Genomic DNA, 18486 nt, shown 5'->3' on the forward strand with positions numbered 1-18486 from the left:
GCTGTATATTTTTGGGGATATTGTTCCATTGGAAAGATTACACATATTCCATGTCAAAGCCCTAACAGGTCAGTAGTTGTATACATGATGGCTTATACGGCTGACGAGAAGAATGGTACTTGTAAGATATTCTGTATCCTGAAAATGTAGGTCATGAACAAATGTTGTGACCCATGCATGTTCCTGACATTTCCCAGATCCCAGAAGGCCCTGAACGTGGCTCGCGCATTGTCGCCAAGTTTCTTGCGTGTGGGTGGATCACATGCAGATTCATTGAATTACGCCTTCACACACAGTGGACATTCACACAATGACTTGACGGGTAACAATGTATTAATTGTCTCTTGCACTAATTCTTTCTTCGTGTCATTTTTCTCTGTCATTCTTTCTTTGTCTCTATTTAATACTGAATTGGTCCACTTGGGCGGGTAGCAAGGTACTTTATCTGTCTCGTCCTGTAATTCTTTCCTGACTCGGTCCGATTTGACGGGTACTGTGATGTCCTGACTACAACCTATTGTACGTCATTGTCAAATGTACGTCATCGCCAAGCCTCGCCCTGGGAAGACGCCATCTTTGAAATCATGAGGTGGACAACAACGACGACCACAACCCCAACATCCAACGCAACACACCAAAACGTGCTACTGGTGCGGAGGACTGCAGCATCCTCGTGACATGTGCCCTGCAATTTCTCGAAGGTCTGCAAATCAGGCAATTCCAAACGTCGTCCACATTCAGGACAAGCAGCAGCCAGTGTAAAGAACATTCAGTGCCATGCTCAGTCTACTGAACAGCCTTCTTCCGACGAAGAATACATTTTTGGCGTTACTGGGAACAGTAAGACACCACGTGTCGACATCAGCCTCTCAGGTGAGCTCGTTCCTTTCTTTGTTGACACTGGGGCATCTGTCAACGTGATAGATGAACAGTCGTTTAAGAACCTGCACGTACTAGGAACGTTCACTGCTGACGTCACATACAAACAATCGTCAACAACTGCGACATTCCATGTAGTGAGATCTAAGCCGACCACACGAGGTGGAAATCTGCTCAATGCTGACACTGCAGAGAAGCTTCGCATCGTGAGTTTTGCCTTCACCGCTACAACTCGTACTTTCGCAGACACACTCTGCAAAGAAACCCCTGCTCTTTTTGAAGACCTCGGAAAGTTGAAAGATGTGAAAGTGACACTGTATGAAGACAAAACAGTACTGCACTACTGCACAGCCGCATCGCTGTATCCCGTACCACATGCACAAGAAAGTTGAAGAACTTCAGCGACTGGAGAACCTCGACATCATGGAAACAGTCGACGGTTCGATTCCATGGGTACCCCTATTGTCGTGGACGCCATCTTTAAAATCATGAGAGCCACCTGTTCACCCCAGCGTCTGATTAAAACGTCTTACTAAAACACACAAGCTGTGTTTAGTTTTAAGTATATGTTTTACAATTCTACAAGTGCATTACCTGCAAATTTAAGGAAACATTACTGGTACCACTGACTGTATTTGTCTCTTCCTCTGTTTTGTTGTTGTTGTCTCATTTTGTTACTGATTCGATCTGATTTGAATGGTAGCAGTTAACCTTTTTATTTTCTCCTTGTAATTTTTTTGGGTCGCAATTCCTTACTGATTTGCTCCGATTTGATAGGTCGCAATTTGCTATATATTTCTTCGTGTACTTCTTTCTTTGTCTCATTCTGTTGATGATTTTATCTTGAAGAAATTATCTATTCTTTTAATTCTTTATTGCCTTGTAAATAAAATGCTTGTAAAAGTTTGTTCGTTTAAATACTCCTACCGAGTACGATGGACGCTTTGATTTACTGGACCATTCGTATTTGTCCTGTGGACACATATATACACTTCATTCATTCATGTGCAGCCAAAATAATCGATTGTGATTCAACTCAAAACTGATGTGTCAACAACACGCAGCAAAAAATGCAACGTATCTTTCGTTGCAGCCCAACAGTGGGACACCATCAACGCGTTTGTGAAGACAATTGGCTGGGACTTCATCTTTGATCTGAATGCCCTTCAGCGGAACCATGACGGCTCCTGGAATCCTGATAACGCACGGGAGCTGTTGAAGTATTCTGCTGCCAAGAACTACACTATTGCTGGTTTTGAACTAGGAAACGGTACAATATCATTGTGGTTTTATTGCAAAATGCTTTCCAAGTTAATGTCAGTGTATCGTATTGCAATTTTACTTCTTAAATTGAAATTTGTTTTTCCCAAAACAGCTCCTATCCATTTTTTACTGTCTTTGTTCATTCATTTGAAAATGCATATTCGTCACATAAATCAAACAGTAACATTGCAATTCGCTGTATCATGTGTTCTTGTACGAACATGCGGTTACTGCACAACATTTTGCAATAAAAAAAAAGCAAAGATGAGCAAATCATATGAAATCCATATCTATATCAATACGCATCTTTTCTTACAGCTAGGACATTCGTTAATAGTATGGCGACAGCTAATGAATTGTCTGAAACTAAGATTTAAAAAAATAAATAATTAAAAGATGATTTAGTAAATCGACCACATGTGTGACAAATGGTTTTTTTTTCTAGTTGAGCCTAACTTAGAAAACAAGAATGGTAATAACTATAGTCTTATCTGATATTGAATTCACAAAACGTAACAATATTGAATGTTCTGTGTTGTCAAGTACACGTTCTGGAATCTAATGATTCGTTTCTTTTTTTTCTTTCTTGATTTGGGAACGTTAGCAGCCTATTGTTTAGTTAGTTAGTTGTTGCTTTTTGGGTCCAGCGGACCATATAGGCCAAATCAGGACCCCACAAGTTCAACATTACACATATTTAAATAAAACCAATTTTACTGAACAAAATTAAGAACGTCACCCGAAGGGAACATAAAAGCTAAATCGAAACCCAACGTGTCAAGGATTTTTAAAATTCAAATTGTTTGGGATTTCGTCGTGACTCCCTACATTTTTCTGCACAGAATATGAAAATTATCCGTCCAATTTCCACACCACCGTGACCCCTGAACAGCTGGCCAAGGACACGGTGGTTCTTCAGTCAGTGCTGAAAGAGTTCCCTCACTATTACTCCTCCTTCATCGTCGGACCCGAGTCTTCAGCAGGCTACCCTGGTCATTTCCAAGGGCACGTGGTATTCTTGTTTTTAATTAGTCACGTCACCGACTGAAACAAAGCTATGTCTCTTACATTTACGTCAAAGGCAAAATAAAGTTGGAGCAACTAATGCGAATAATAGAGTCCGTCAAATAATCGGTCGCTTGATACCACCAGTAGAACATTATTCGTAAATTCACCGACAGGCTATGCATGTGTATGTATCCTATATAACTAAGTCTGTGCATATCTTTTTAAGGCATTGTTAATATGTTATTAAAAGAAGGTGATGTGCTTATGTTGGTTGGTTGGTTTTTGGGGTTTAATGTCTCTTCAGCAGATGCTAGCTGCTATTCAAGACCGATGCAGTTATTTTCTTTTCCCTTCATATGGCAAGTTCTACGTTTCAGACTATTTACATTCAAATCTATCACTGTAAAAGAAGGTTCTAAAAATTAATCATTTTCACTTCTGGTACTTTAAATCTTGTAAAATGATGTGCTTATGTGATTTGTGAAAGTATGTAGGTGTTTGGAGTTTAAACATAGAGAATGCCTGTTCGTTTGCTTGTTTATTGTTTGCGTTAAAGCCATTTGCAAATCTTAATGTTATTTGCTGTGTGTGGACCATGACAGCTTTGAACAAGTCGCGTAAGGCGAAAATACAACATTTAGTCAATTTGTTTGTTTGTTTGTTTGTTTGCTTGCTTAACGCCCAGCCGACCACGAAGGGCCATATCAGGGCGCCACACACAGAAGTCGCAGCACAGGCTTCGACATGTCTCACCCAGTCACATTATTCTGACACCGGACCAACCAGTCCTAGCACTAACCCCATAATGCCAGACGCCAGGCGGAGCAGCCACTAGATTGCCAAATTTAAAGTCTTAGGTATGACCCGGCCGGGGTTCGAACCCACGACCTCCCGATCACGGGGCGGACGCCTTACCACTAGGCCAACCGTGCCGGTCATTTTCTTGTCAATCGGAAAATAACAGAATAGGTCAATTAACCAGTCAGTGACTCAGCTGATCGATTTATCAGTCAGAAAAAAAACCAGAAAATCCCCACAAAAGTAACGGGAAGGGGTGGGGTATGGGTATCCCTTTTCCTTGCGTGTCTTCTGAACAAAAAAACAAAACAAAAAAATACAGAACTTGCACCATATCGATGGCATTCATTTTTGTTGTTGCAGTTTTCTGCAAGCTGGAGGCTGGAAACCCATCCGAGCTGCTTCGTTTCACCAGTAGGTACTCAGCCCATATTCAACACATTTCTTAACAAGTCGCGTAAGGCGAAAATACAACATTTAGTCAAGTAGCTGTCGAACTCACAGAATGAAACTGAACGCAATGCAACGCAGCAAGACCGTATACTCGTAGCATCGTCAGTCCACCGCTCATGGCAAAGGCAGTGAAATTGACAAGAAGAGCGGGGTAGTAGTTGCGCTGAGAAGGATAGCACGCTTTTCTGTACCTCTCTTCGTTTTAACTTTCTGAGCGTGTTTTCAATCCAAACATATCATATCTATATGTTTTTGGAATCAGGAACCGACAAGGAATAAGATGAAAGTGTTTTTAAATTGATTTCGAAAATTTAATTTTGATCATAATTTTTATATTTTTAATTTTCAGAGCTTGTTTTTAATCCAAATATAACATATTTATATGTTTTTGGAATCAGAAAATGATGGAGAATAAGATGAACGTAAATTTGGATCGTTTTATAAAAAATTCTTTTTTTTTTACAATTTTCAGATTTTTAATGACCAAAGTCATTAATTAATTTTTAAGCCACCAAGCTGAAATGCAATACCGAAGTCCGGGCTTCGTCGGAGATTACTTGACCAAAATTTCAACCAATTTGGTTGAAAAATGAGAGCGTGACAGTGCCGCCTCAACTTTCACGAAAAGCCGGATATGACGTCATCAAAGACATTTATCAAAAAAATGAAAAAAAATGTCTGAGGATATCATACCCAGGAACTCTCATGTCAAATTTCATAAAGATCGGTCCAGTAGTTTAGTCTGAATCGCTCTACACACACACACAGACACACACACATACACCACGACCCTCGTCTCGATTCCCCCCTCTATGTTAAAACATTTAGTCAAAACTTGACTAAATGTAATTATATAATGTTCGGTTCTGTGTCAAATATCTTACTGACGAAATAGCGTACTGTATGTCCCGCAACACACTTCTTTGCACACCCGTATAAAAACGGGTTGTGTCAAGGAATCGGTCTGCCCCTCTGTCTTTATTCGGATTAGACTTGCATCTTTGTCTCTGTAGCTGCTCTAGCGTGCAGATACTTCTTTTATTTACACTAAAAATGGCAAGAATGAGTAGAGACAGACTTTTGTCGTTTTGACATGTAAACTTGGTTCTTTGTTAACGGGATGCAAATGTATCTGCTCCACTGGTGACTCGAACAGCACTACATTCAAGACTTGATAGTACGTAAGTCTATTAGACCTAACACTCGACGTATGCTACCTTTGAGAATTTCAATATGTTCCCTACTGCCTCGACATTGATTTCATGCATTAAATTCATCAGCGGAGATGTACCTCAATATACTTCACACTGACTTTTCCAGCTATTATTTTGGCGGGAGCCACCACAACCTCTCGCTCTTCACGGATCTGGGGAAGATGAATTATTTCGCACAGCACCTGGACAGTGTGTTCAAGCAGAGTGGATCGGTGGATCCTCGGCTTCCTGTCTGGGTCAGCGAAACGTCTTCTGCTTTTGGCGGAGGTGTTCCCAACATGTCTGACAGATTTGTCGCAGGATTTTTGTAAGTGTGTGATCTATGTTGTTTGTTGTTGTTTGTTGTTGTTGGTGGTGGTTCTAATGTAGTTGCTGGTGTGTGTGTTTGTATGTGAGGGTGTGTGTGTGAGAGAACAAGAACAAGAACAAGAACAAATCTTTAATTGTCTGAGGCCACAGCCCCTTACAATAGTGGTTAAAATAACAGCAATAGTATCTGCACAGTTATAAATTATAGTCACGCCAAGTACTTGAGTCACGCATAAAATTCAACAAATACATTAAGACCCTGATGACATGTCACTGAACCTGATTTATAAGGGTTCGTCTCTTCTGTAACATGAAGAACACAAATCTGCTGAAGCTGTTCATCACATTATCCTCATTACTGCCACAGAAATACACAAGTTGTTGTTGCAGCGTCTTAGAGAGAGAGAGAGAGAGAGAGAGAGAGAGAGAGAGAGAGAGAGAGAGAGAGAGAGAGAGAGAGAGAGATATCCACAAAGGTGTGCAGATGGTTTTGGATCAAGTGTTTGCATTCAACTTCTATATATTCTGTGCTCAGATGACTTTCTTCCGTACACTCATTTCATGCCACCCAGACCGCTTGGTCATGTAAGGGCAATCAAAAACGTAAATAGGGAATATTTTGGTGCTGTCAAGTAACAGGAATGACGAAAGTTCTTGAAGATGCTTATAAACGCAAACCAAAGGCAAAAGTAAGTGACTGTGACGTCTGCTTCTCGTTTCTAGGGCTGATCAGTGTTTAACAGAGACAAGTGCAAAGAAGTAATAAGAAATTTAATAACACTGTACTTTCAAAAACATGCACATGATCACTCTCACAGACATCAATCTTTTTCTCTTAGAATCTGTAATAGTTTGGTGTTATGTGTTTATATTCGGAGGCTAGTCGTAGGGTCACACTCTCAGCCACATCAGTATAACATCAGACGAATGTCTATCACTAAGTTTATTCATTAAAGTATAGAGCATAAGATATAAGCAGCATACAGTAACAGAGCTGAGCACAGAGTGAAACTCATTAGCATAAGGATATTGTGCTGGGAGAAGCTTAGGGTGCACAATGTACTCTTATTCTAATTGATACCAGACCGTGGGAAGAGGTCTGAGAGATGACAGTGAGGGGAGGCTGGGTGGTGGCACAGTTGCTAGTACTACATCCCCTCTCTTTTGGAAAGCAAGTATAACACACTGTACAAATCTCGAACATAGTGTCACTTCTTACTAAGTAACATAGGATAACCTACAACCACAAAAGATATTATATTATCAACACCAAGGGTGATAGGAACTGTTCTTAGACTGTTTTCACAAGAGTCGTGGTTGCAGTGGCTGAGGACACAGAAACGCTACTAGCAAGTGTCTTGGAAACTGTTGGTGCTGGTTGGCACTGTTCTGCATTATATCAGTGTCACAGATTAGATCGTAGAATACTTTCTTGAAACCAGGAGACAGTCATAATTGAAAGTAATGTCTGGAAGAGTCACACAGTACTTTGACTTTGTTCAGTCAGTTCTTTGACTTTTTTTTCTTCTTACCAGTTTGTTTCAACTACGGTTAGAAAATTACATTGAAAATTACATACTACTTTCTACACATAAAACAACATAAACATATACATTGACAACACTTCACATGTGTCTGTGTGTGAGGATTGTATTGTTGTGTGATTATAAATGTATGTATGTAAAACATGTAAAACACATTGTGTATGTGTGTTTCTCCTCTTCTTCAGGAAAACTTGCTGTCTTCATGCATGCTCTTCTTTCTTCTTTCTTGCAAGTACTTCTGGTAGCTACATTGTTTGAATGAGTCGCTGTGGTTGTTGTGTGTGTCTGTTGGATCGTCGAAGGGTTGTTGGAACTGTCGACTCGGTGTTGTCACTGCGTTGGGGTGTGTTGTTCACAGGTTGTGGGGTGTCTTGGCGAGGCGGTCTGAGACTGGCATCTTGTTGTTGGTCTGCCCAGGTGAGGCGTTTCTGCATGGTGGGCAGGTCTCGCAGCTGTCTTCTGTTGCGGCGGTAGATGCCACCATTGGGTGTCCGGATGGTGTATGATCTTGGTTCAGGCCTCTTGTTGACGACAGTTGCTGGTATCCATGTGCCGTTGTTTTCTTGCATCTGAACCTTCTGGCCTGTGTGGAGTGGAGGAAGGTCTCGGGCTGAACGATCATGGTATTTCTTTTGAGTTTGTTGGCGGACTTGAAGATTCCTGCGCGCTTTCCTGTTGTATGGAGTGGGTTTGGCCAGGTGTGGGAGATTGGACTGGAGATTGCGGGAGTAGAGGAGTTCAGCAGGAGAAGGGAGCGAACTGTCAATGGGGGTGGTGCGGAGACAAAGCAGTGCCAGGTCTGGGTCAGAGTTGCTCTGCTTTGCTTTGAGCAATGTCTTCTTGACTGTCTGCACCATGCGTTCCGCAAATCCATTGGACTGGGGGTATCTTGGGGAACTGGTGACATGTTGGAATCCCCATTCTGCTGAGAATGTTGTGAACTCATTAGAGTCATATTGTGGTCCGTTGTCTGATATGACCTTTGTAGGTATTCCGTGTTCGCTAAACAGCTGTTTCAGTGCTGTGATGACTGAAGTGCTGGTTGGCTGAGCGGGTAGGCGTCTGATGAAAGGCATCTTGGAGAAGTAGTCTGAGACTAAGATGTATTCCTTTCCGTCAAAATGAAATAGGTCTGTGCCGACGTTTTGCCAAGGTCTGGTTGGAACGTCGTGGGGGAGGAGAGTTTCTGCCTGCTGGCTGTTTAGGTTGCTTTGGCAGACGTTGCATCTCTTCACCCAGTCATCAATGTGTGCATTGATTCCACGCCAGTAGACGCAAGTCTTGGCGCGAAGCTTGCATTTTTCACTTCCTTGATGACCAGCATGAATGTTCGGCAGTTTGTATGCTTGCATCGCTGCCGGTATGATGATTCGATCTCCTTTGAGCACCAAATCATCCTCCACACTTAGTTCATCTTTGCATGACCAGTAGTCTCCCAGTCGTTTGGGCAGAAGTTTTGCGTTATCTGGCCACCCATCGATGATGGTGTCTCTCAATGCTGCAAGGTCAGGGTCGGCATCTGTTTTCTGCCGTAGCTCCTTAAGCCTGTCAGATGAAAACTGGACTGCGTAGATGGACTGCTCCAGGCTGATTGATTTACCGGGTGTCGGGTTAAGTCTGGAGAGACTGTCAGCAAGGATCATCTCTTTTCCGGGGCGATATTGGATGGTGACGTCATAGTGTTGTAACTGTAACATCATTCGCTGCAAGCGAGGTGGAGTACTGGCTAGGCTTTTCTTCTGCACCTGTTCCAGGGGTTTGTGGTCACTTTCGACCACAAAGTGTTTTCCATAGATGTACGTATGGAATCGCGTGCATCCAAAGACGACAGCAAGAAGTTCACGTTCAATGTTCGCATAGCGTTGTTCTGTGTCGGTCAGGGCCTTGCTGGCGAACGCTATGGGTTTGCCGTCTTGTAATAGGGCTGCTCCAACTCCGATTTTCGATGCGTCGACCTGTATGGTAGTCTTCTTGGATACGTCGAAGAAGGAGAGGGCTGTGTCTTTGCAGATTGATGCTTTGAGGTCGTCGAATACTTTCTGCAACGAGCTGTTCCACTCAAAGTTGACTCCTTTCTTGGTCAATGCACGGAGGGGTGCTGTCTTGTCGGACAGTTTGGGGATGAAAGGAGATATGAACTGAACTATGCCAAGGAAGCGCTGAACATCAGTGACGGACTTTGGGGCTGGCAAGGCCTGGATCTCTGAGCATTTGTCTGGATCAGGATGGACTCCTTCTAGGTCATAGATCATCCCAAAGAATTTGATTTGAGATGTCTTGATGTGGCATTTGTCGCTGTTGAAGACGAGTCCACATTTTCTTGCCACGTCCATCAGATGGTGAAGGTTCCTGTCGTGGTCCTCTTCATCCTTGCCATGAACAATGACGTCATCGGTGATTCCGATGGTACCAGGACACTGGCTGAGGATGCGGTCCATGGCTTGCTGGAATGCATCTTGGCTCACGTTGAGGCCAAAGGGAAGACGATTGAAGCGGAATCGGCCAACAGGGCTGTTGAAGGTGGTGAGCATGGAGGATTCTTCATCAAGTTTGATGGCCCAATATCCGTGTTTGGCGTCGAGTTTGCTGAAAACCTTGGAGCCACTGAGGCGATTGGTGATCTCCTCGATTGTAGGGGTCTTGTGGTGAGTCCTCTTGATGCACTGATTCAGTGCTCTGGGATCCAGGCACACACGCAGACCGCCACTAGCCTTCCTGCTGAAAGCTAGTGCGTTAACCCAGTCTGTGGGCTCCGTGACGGGGGTGATTACGCCAATGTTCTCCATCTTCTTCAGCTCCGATTTGATTTCATCTAGAAGCTGGATGGGATACTTGCGTGGAGGCTGCACCACTGCTTGGGCTCCCTCCTTGAGCGTGATGTGTAGCTCACCTTCAAAGTTGCCTATACCCTCAAATCTGTCAGGGTATGTACGCTCCAGGTCACTGGCGTTCTTGACTGGCTTCAGTGCTGGTGCTGCTGCTGTTTGAATGGCGCAGTGAACGGTGACCAGCTTCAGCTGTCTGCTGCTGGGTAGTCCCAGGATGGCTGGACCGTTGCTGTCTGTGACAAAAAATTCTGCGTCATGCCATTCTGTTTTCTTGAATTTGCATTGGATCGTGATGACTCCAAACTGCTTGATGAGTGTCCCGTTGTACGCTTGTAGTACAGTGCGACGTAGTTCTGTGGCGCCTGCTGCCGGGAAACCCTCAGGGTTGAGCTGCTCGGGAAACATTCGCCGATAGATGCGCAGTGGGAGTATGTTTCCCTGTGCTCCCGTGTCCACCTTTACTCTAAGGGATGCTGGCATTGAATACTTGATGTCCAGGCTGGCGTATAGCTCATCCCGGTTGTCGCCGTTATTTGTCTCTATGCTAGAGAAATCCAGGCAGGCGAAGTCGTCAGTAGGGTCATCATCGCTGATGTCTTGCACGGCGTTGATGTGTTTCCTGCCGCCTTGCTGGTGGCCAGGTCTACCGCGTCGCCGCCCTCGGGGTTTGTGTTGTTGAAGACTCTGTGCAGCATGTCCAGGTCTGTCTGTGCTACCGCTGGTGCTCGAGCGGCATACCTTCTGCCAGTGGTTGGGCCTGAGGCATTTTGAGCACTTAGTGCCGTAGGCTGGGCATTGTCGAGGTGGGTGTTTTCCACCGCAGTTGCCGCATGCTCTGCTGTCCTTTGCTCTGATGGCGTCGATGGTCGAGCCTGTAGCTGTCAATTCCTGCATTTGACGCATATGGTTCGCTGTAGCCTCGTGTGACTTTGCTAGTTCTAGGGCTGTAGCGAGGGTCAGGGTGCTGTCCCGAGAGAGGAGTTCACGCTGGACAGTGGAAATAGATGTCCCAGCGATAAGTTGCTCTAAAACTCTCTCATCTTCTGCGGCTTTGTCAGTATATTTGCATTTGATGGCCTTTGTTCTGCATCTTGTGCAAAAATCTTCTACCGACTCCCCTGTCCGTTGCGTCAGTCGCTGCATTTCTAGCCGATGAATGCGGAAATTTTGTGGTGGTTGGAGTAGCTGCAATCTGTCCCAGATGTTTTTGGGGTCTTCGAGCTGTTCGACAGTGAGGTTCCATGTGTTGAGTAGACGTAAACCCTCACTGCCAAGCCACAACATGATGTAGTTGTGTTGCAGTTTTTTCTCAGTGTTTTTCACTTTAAACCACATGTCGCAGAGCTGCTTAAAATCTTGGAGTGCTTGTGCCTTGTCATCTGATGACCAGTCCATCTTTGGGCGTGGCAATGGTGCATCAGCCATGTTGGTTGTGTGTGCGTGGTAAAATTGAGAAAGATACCACTTACCGGATTGTGCGGAGTGACGGTTACGGAGTCGATGATGTATCCGTGTACAGCACTAGCATTACTGTCTGTCAGAGACACAGTCACTGGTGGTCAGGATAGTGTCCAGGATAATTATTCAGTAATCCAGTTGAAGACAGGGAATGACACAGTTACTATTGGTTAGTCACTGTTCCAGACTCACATAGATCACAATCACAGTCACAAAGTTCTAGGTAGTACAGTTCCGATGATCAGAAGCTGTCAGTGTCACACACACAAAAGCTGGCACAGAAAACACTTGTAAGTTGTAAGATGTTCACACTGGGGCACCACCGCTGCCACCATGTAATAGTTTGGTGTTGTGTGTTTATATTCGGAGGCTAGTCGTAGGGTCACACTCTCAGCCACATCAGTATAACATCAGACGAATGTCTATCACTAAGTTTATTCATTAAAGTATAGAGCATAAGATATAAGCAGCATACAGTAACAGAGCTGAGCACAGAGTGAAACTCATTAGCATAAGGATACTGTGCTGGAAGAAGCTTAGGGTGCACAATGTACTCTTATTCTAATTGATACCAGACCGTGGGAAGAGGTCTGAGAGATGACAGTGAGGAGAGGCTGGGTGGTGGCACAGTTGCTAGTACTACAGAATCTTCAAATGAAAGTTTTATAGATTATGATTTCGCTGGTGTGATTTCACACACACGTAACAACATTGTCTTTCTTCTTCTTGTTGCGTTGACGTTTGGTATCGAAGAGCGGAACGTACTTCTTTTTCTCGTTGAAAATGTATTTCGGTTTACACAAATGAAGACATGAAGGCGTGTTAATGTTCACAAAATATAAAGTAGTCTACTCATCACAATAAACTCGATCTGGGTGGCACTTGGGAACGTTGGTGGTTCCTTCCGTGGTTACCGCTGACGTTGCCCTTTCCCCACAGTGTTCCCTCGACATCATTTACACAAGCATTGTACACCCCTGTACACTTGCACCTTCTGCAACACACACGTGCAATATCTGTTATTATCAAGTATGATTTCAATCGATATCATTCAATTTGTTTCTCAAAAACAAACACAGAAACAAGAGTTCACAGACTGACACAAACACATGGAAAATGAACAATACCTGTGTTTTCCTGTGAATCAATAATGTTAAAAGGTACTAGCGTGATTTACCTGCTGTTAGTGGACCTTTGGAGTTCGCAAAATGTGGGAATCCGTCCACGGAAGGTGAAACATATGCTAGTGCAATCTACGTGGCTTCGTTGATTGCTGCCATCTTGGAGTCAATGAAACGGTCAGAGCATCGCATCCTAGCAACCTCAACTGAATATCATTCATGTACATATTCGCTACACAATTCGAATGCACGCTGTTTCCTTTTGCTCTCTTCGTTTAAATTTCTTTCCATGAAGATAAACAAATTCTTGCCTTGTACGCTGCGATAGTTTTGGAATAATGGCGCGAGCGTTGACGTCATATGTATACAGTGTCGTCATGACGTAGTCTCGGTCACTCAACCTCGTTTTGTGTACGCAACTAGTGAAGTCTCGATTAATATGAGAGAGGGAGTCGATACACGAATTCCATTCGTCACAGTGACTAATAACAAAAAGGCATAAAAAGGTATCATGTTGGGCGTAAGTGCATTGAGATGAGACAACACAAGAGATTGTTCAGCAAACTGACAAGGTCTGGACGCAGAAGACAGCTTTCTTGACCCCTTCTACCCTCAGGTCCAAGACCCCCTTCCCCCCTCTCCCCGACGACTGTCACAGTAAGTCAAGGGGACTGAAATGAGATGGTTGGATATGTGCCATTCAGCTGCAGGTTATGTCTGGACAAAACATTCTCGATATTTTAGCAAAACACTCTTATTAGTGTCGAAATCTTGAAGTAAATGTTGTGTGTTGACTTCAACACGTGCTACTCGTGTTTCTCAAAGGTGGCTGGACAAGCTTGGTGTGTGCGCTGTGAAAGGAGTGGAGAGTGTCCACCGACAGACTTTTTATGACAGGAATTACTCTCTCGTGGACAAGAACTTCAATCCTAACCCGGTGAATATTCTTAAAGTTAAAGAAGTCTTTCTGTGATCTACATGCTGTAATGGCAGGAATATTGATTTAAACATCATATTTTTATGTCATTCAAAATTTATGTTGATTTTAAGTGTTGTCACAGTTCTTGTTTCTTTAAGTTTTTTAAACAGAATTTTCCATTGTTTTTAAATCACAATTATTGACGATACATTTTTCTTGTCTTATTTCGACTTGTTGCCATGTGATTATAGAACAGAAAAAATCGAGTATGCCCCCGATTCAAATGTCAAAATAATCAGTCAGATATGTGGCGAATAACAGCATCATTGAAGCAGGATGGGACGGCGATCAAAACGTAAGAATGTCTTTCTTTTGCTGCCGCCGAAATAACTTCAACCATGCGCTAGAATAACAACATTTATGTTGGCATCTTAATGAGAATGAGAACAACGCACCTTTAATAGAATGGTTGATTGGTTATTTTTCATTGCCTCTTCAGCTGGACTTTTAATAGAAATACCTTACATATGCTTTAGTGGGATCTTAGTTTTCATGTGGCTGTGTGGTTGCAGGATTTCTGGCTGACAGTGCTGTACAAAAGGATCATCCGTGGGGCCGTGTTCGACGTTACTGGCCGTGACGATGTCCGTGTTTACGCTGCCTGTGCCAACACTGAACAGTTAGTTGACTGCTAAGTCGTGATTATGCTATCATTGTCAATGCTTTTCTGGGGTGTGCATGGGAGTAGTCGTCTTGATTGTAATGTTCTGTTGCTGAAAATTGTTCGGATGTGACGAACGAGGGAAAATGCCCTCCTTCATGTATGACGCATACGAGGTGTCGTTTTACATTTAGTCAAGTTTTGACTAAATGTTTTAACATAGAGAGGGGAATCGAGACGAGGGTCGTGGTGTATGTGTTTCTGTTCATGAGAGTTCCTGGGTATGATATCCCCGGACGTTTTTTTCTTTTTTTTCGATAAATGTCTTTGATGACGTCATATCCGGCTTTTTGTAAACGTTGAGGCGGCACTGTCACACCCTCATTTTTCAATCATATTGATTGAAATTTTGGCCAAGCAATCTTCGACGGAGGCCGGACTTCGGTATTGCATTTCAGCTTGGTGGCTTAATAATTAATTAATGACTTTGGTCATTAAAAATCTGAAAATTGTAATTAAATTTTTTTTTATAAAACGATCTAAATGTACGTTTATCTTATTCTTCATCATTTTCTGATTCCAAAAACATATACATATGTTATATTCTGATTAAAAACAAGCTCTGAAAATTTAAAAATTATGATCAAAATCAAATTTCCGAAATCGATTTAAAAACAATTTCATCTTATTCCTTGTCGGTTCCTGATTCCAAAAACATATAGATATGATATGTTTGGATTAACCCCTTCACTGCCCACCCCGTATGTAATACGTGGTCATTTTCTGTTTATCGTACGCCCATAACCGTATCTCATACGTGGGATTTGTGTCAACAACATTTCAGGACATTTCTGAAAACTAAATGGGAGGTAACCACTGTCCAAGCACTTGTAGGGGTTCTAAACACAGTTCTTTCCCATAGACCGTTCGGATAAGTTACTACCACTGTGGCAGTGAAGGGGTTAAAAACACGCTCAGAAAGTTAAAACGAAGAGAGGTACAGAAAAGCGTGCTATGCAGCACAGCGAAACCACTACCGCGCTAAACAGTCTCGTCAGTTTTACTGCGTTTTGCTCGAGTGGCGGACTACGGTCATTGTGAAAAAATGCAGTGCGTTCACTTTCATTCTGTGAGTTTCACAGCTTGACTAAATGTAGTAATTTCGCCTTACGCGACTTGTTTACTTTTCGGAGTGGTTATAGCCTACTGGTTAGTTAGTTAGTTAGTTAGATGTTGCTTTTTGGGTCCAGTGGACCATATAGGCCAAATCAGGACCCCACAAGTTTAACATTACACATATTTAAATTCAAAGTCAAAAAACAAAGACAGGAACGTTACCCGAAGGGAACACAAAAGTTAAGTCGAAACCCTACGTGTCAATGAACTTTAAAATTCAAATCTTAAAATAAAGGCCAGACTCCCTTAAAAATCCAAAGAGAGCTGTAGAGCTGCAGTCGCCATAAAAATCTGTTTTAAAATAGAGGTGTCAAAATACTTCACTCGTAAATCATACAGATCAGTGCATTCAGTGACCCCCCGCGGGTTAGGGGGAGTCTCATATTGGTTGGGACGAGAAAGAATTTACCCGATGCTCCCCAGCATGTCGTAAGAGGCGACTAACGGATTCTGTTTCTACTTTTACCCTTGTTAAGTGTTTCTTGTATAGAATATAGTCAATTTTTGTAAAGATTTTAGTCAAGCAGTATGTAAGAAATGTTAAGTCCTTTGTACTGGAAACTTGCATTCTCCCAGTAAGGTAATAAATTGTACTACGTTGCAAGCCCCTGGAGCAAATTTTTGATTAGTGCTTTTGTGAACAAGAAACAATTGACAAGTGGCTCTATCCCATCTCCCCCCTTCCCCCGTCGCGATATAACCTTCGTGGTTGAAAACGACGTTAAACACCAAATAAAGAAAGAAAGTGCATGCAGTGAGGAAATGGATCACAGTAAAGCTATTATCACAGGCGTGGCACAATGGTGCCTCTTCTCTTTTAAGCAAGTGAATATTTGTTATATAAGTGTGACCAGTGTGTAACCTAGCCAAAACACTTTCTTCTTTTCTTTTTGAAGCCATTGCAGCAGTGGTAATCTAGGCGCTACCCATAATACTAAGTCTTGAGGCGTATGAAACGCATTCATTTTATTTTCCTGAATAGTTTCTGCTTTGTATTCGTCGTTACTTATTGTCAGACTCAAAAACAGTTCTCACAATTATTTGCTTCTGTTTAGAAGTATTTTCAAAGTATAGGGCTCTGCTAAAATGTGTAAGAATACGTGTGAGAGTTGTAATGAGCCGCACGCTTACGAATTGCTTGTTAGCTCATCATCTGCAGACAGACTAAACATTTGATACACGAGCAGGTATTTCAGATAATGTGCTTGACATTCCATCTACTGCATGCTCTCAAGGGATTCCTCATCTGCTACTGTGGTCGTAATGTTACAGTTTTCCCGGAGGCAGCTTGGTCGTCTACATGCTGAATCCTAACAAGTCCGCCGTGACCTTTTACCTGCCTCAGTTAGAACATCAACCTCGTCTCCGCTACTCCTTCACTGCAGGAGACCACGATGGACTGTTGTCTAAGTAAGTACAGTTTTTTTCCATTCAGTGTTTGTATTCTTAATTCATTCTTTCGTTTGTGTTTTTGTCCATGTGCTGATTAGAAATGCGAGTTGTGATCGATTGGGTACACGTCATTGTGACCGTCGCGATATAACCTTGAACGGTTGAAAACGACGTTCAACACCAAATAAAGAAAGAACGTCATTGTGATCATATAAAATCTAGTTTAGGACAACATAAGTGTCAGTGGTCCAGCGACAGTTACGCAGACAAGGTCAATACTCAGGAATGGCTTCACCGGATAGAAATCTGCTGTTGATGACCTCTACTTTTTCTTCTAAGAGTTGATATGTTGCTTTTTGGGTCCAGCAGACCATAGGCCAAATCAGGACTCAAAGAGTGTTGGCAAAGCAGTTTTGTGTCAGTAAACGCATAACATTAAGAAAAAAGATACCCCCTCGAAGATAATGAGAACCATGTTCCTTGTCATCGAAACAAGAAGGTAAAGACTGGAAATTAAGAAATCAACGATTTGGCATGTCACATCTAAATACACCATGATAATGATTCCATTCCTTAGTGTTCCTCTTTTTTTCAATTCCAGATTCATTTCTCTGAACGGTCACAAACTAGAGCTGGTGAATGACAAAGTGCCGGACATGAAACCTGAAGCAGCGCCTCTCGGTCTGCTGACTGTGCCTGCGTATTCCTATACTTTCCTGGTGTTTACTCAAGCACAGGTTTCCATCTGTCTACATTGAGTGCACTGAAAAAACCCACTTTATTTGATCTGGCTTCTAAGTTGCAGCATGCTGGGATACTTTCATGAGTAGAATGTGTAAAGCCTTGAGTTGTACAAATCAAACTTGAGTGTCTATGACGGTTTTTCAATTTTGAGGCAAAAACGTGTCTTTGAACTTCAAAAAAATTCAGAGCTTCACACAGTGCTCCGATTGTACTGAAATTCGGGTTAATGTCTTCTTCAAAATGTCCTTCGCAAACTGGTCAAGAGTTTTGCGTTATTTGTGTGTTTACCTTATACCTTTTAAGGTCAAATAGTAAGCGAGGGTGTCAAAAAATGGGTGTCTTTTGGTTAGAAGGCAAAATTTCAAATGTCTGTAGATCGTCAGAAAAAAATCGTACATGAATGAAAAAATATTCAAAAAATTGTTTTTTAGAACACTAACCGATCTGTGAGCAGCTTTTTTAATGTCCTTTTATACTTTATTTATGAAACGAAAATAAAAGAGCAAAAAATGCTGTCTTCACTTTTTATGTCCGTCGTGTCACGTTTACTGAACGCGACTGAAAAACAATGACGGGTCCCTTTTTTCGTAATTTTAAATGTAACCAAGATCGCGTCCCTTTTGTCGCCTCCTTTCAGGAAAAACCTATCGCCGCGTGGCCTTTACGTCTTATTTTATTGGTGTCCTGAAGTTGTCAAAGTGAGTATTAAAATTATTTTA

At 42.5% G+C, this 18486-nt stretch overlaps 1 protein-coding gene across 1 annotated transcript in view; it reads left to right on the top strand.

Annotated features, from left to right (window-relative positions):
* LOC138979158 (uncharacterized) overlaps window positions 1–17900 on the top strand; it is a 36180-nt gene extending 18280 nt beyond the window's left edge. Inside the window, exons 13-21 of the mRNA XM_070351968.1 lie at window positions 198–322; window positions 1973–2149; window positions 2985–3147; window positions 4312–4362; window positions 5722–5922; window positions 13701–13812; window positions 14367–14473; window positions 16904–17041; window positions 17625–17900. Of these exons, the coding sequence (XP_070208069.1) occupies window positions 198–322; window positions 1973–2149; window positions 2985–3147; window positions 4312–4362; window positions 5722–5922; window positions 13701–13812; window positions 14367–14473; window positions 16904–17041; window positions 17625–17781 (1231 nt within the window). The 3' untranslated portion in view covers window positions 17782–17900. The remainder of the gene's footprint in view (window positions 1–197; window positions 323–1972; window positions 2150–2984; window positions 3148–4311; window positions 4363–5721; window positions 5923–13700; window positions 13813–14366; window positions 14474–16903; window positions 17042–17624) is intronic.
* Window positions 17901–18486: the final 586 nt, after the last annotated feature.

Source organism: Littorina saxatilis, linkage group LG10, assembly GCF_037325665.1.
Source record: "Littorina saxatilis isolate snail1 linkage group LG10, US_GU_Lsax_2.0, whole genome shotgun sequence".
Lineage (NCBI taxonomy): Eukaryota > Metazoa > Mollusca > Gastropoda > Littorinimorpha > Littorinidae > Littorina > Littorina saxatilis.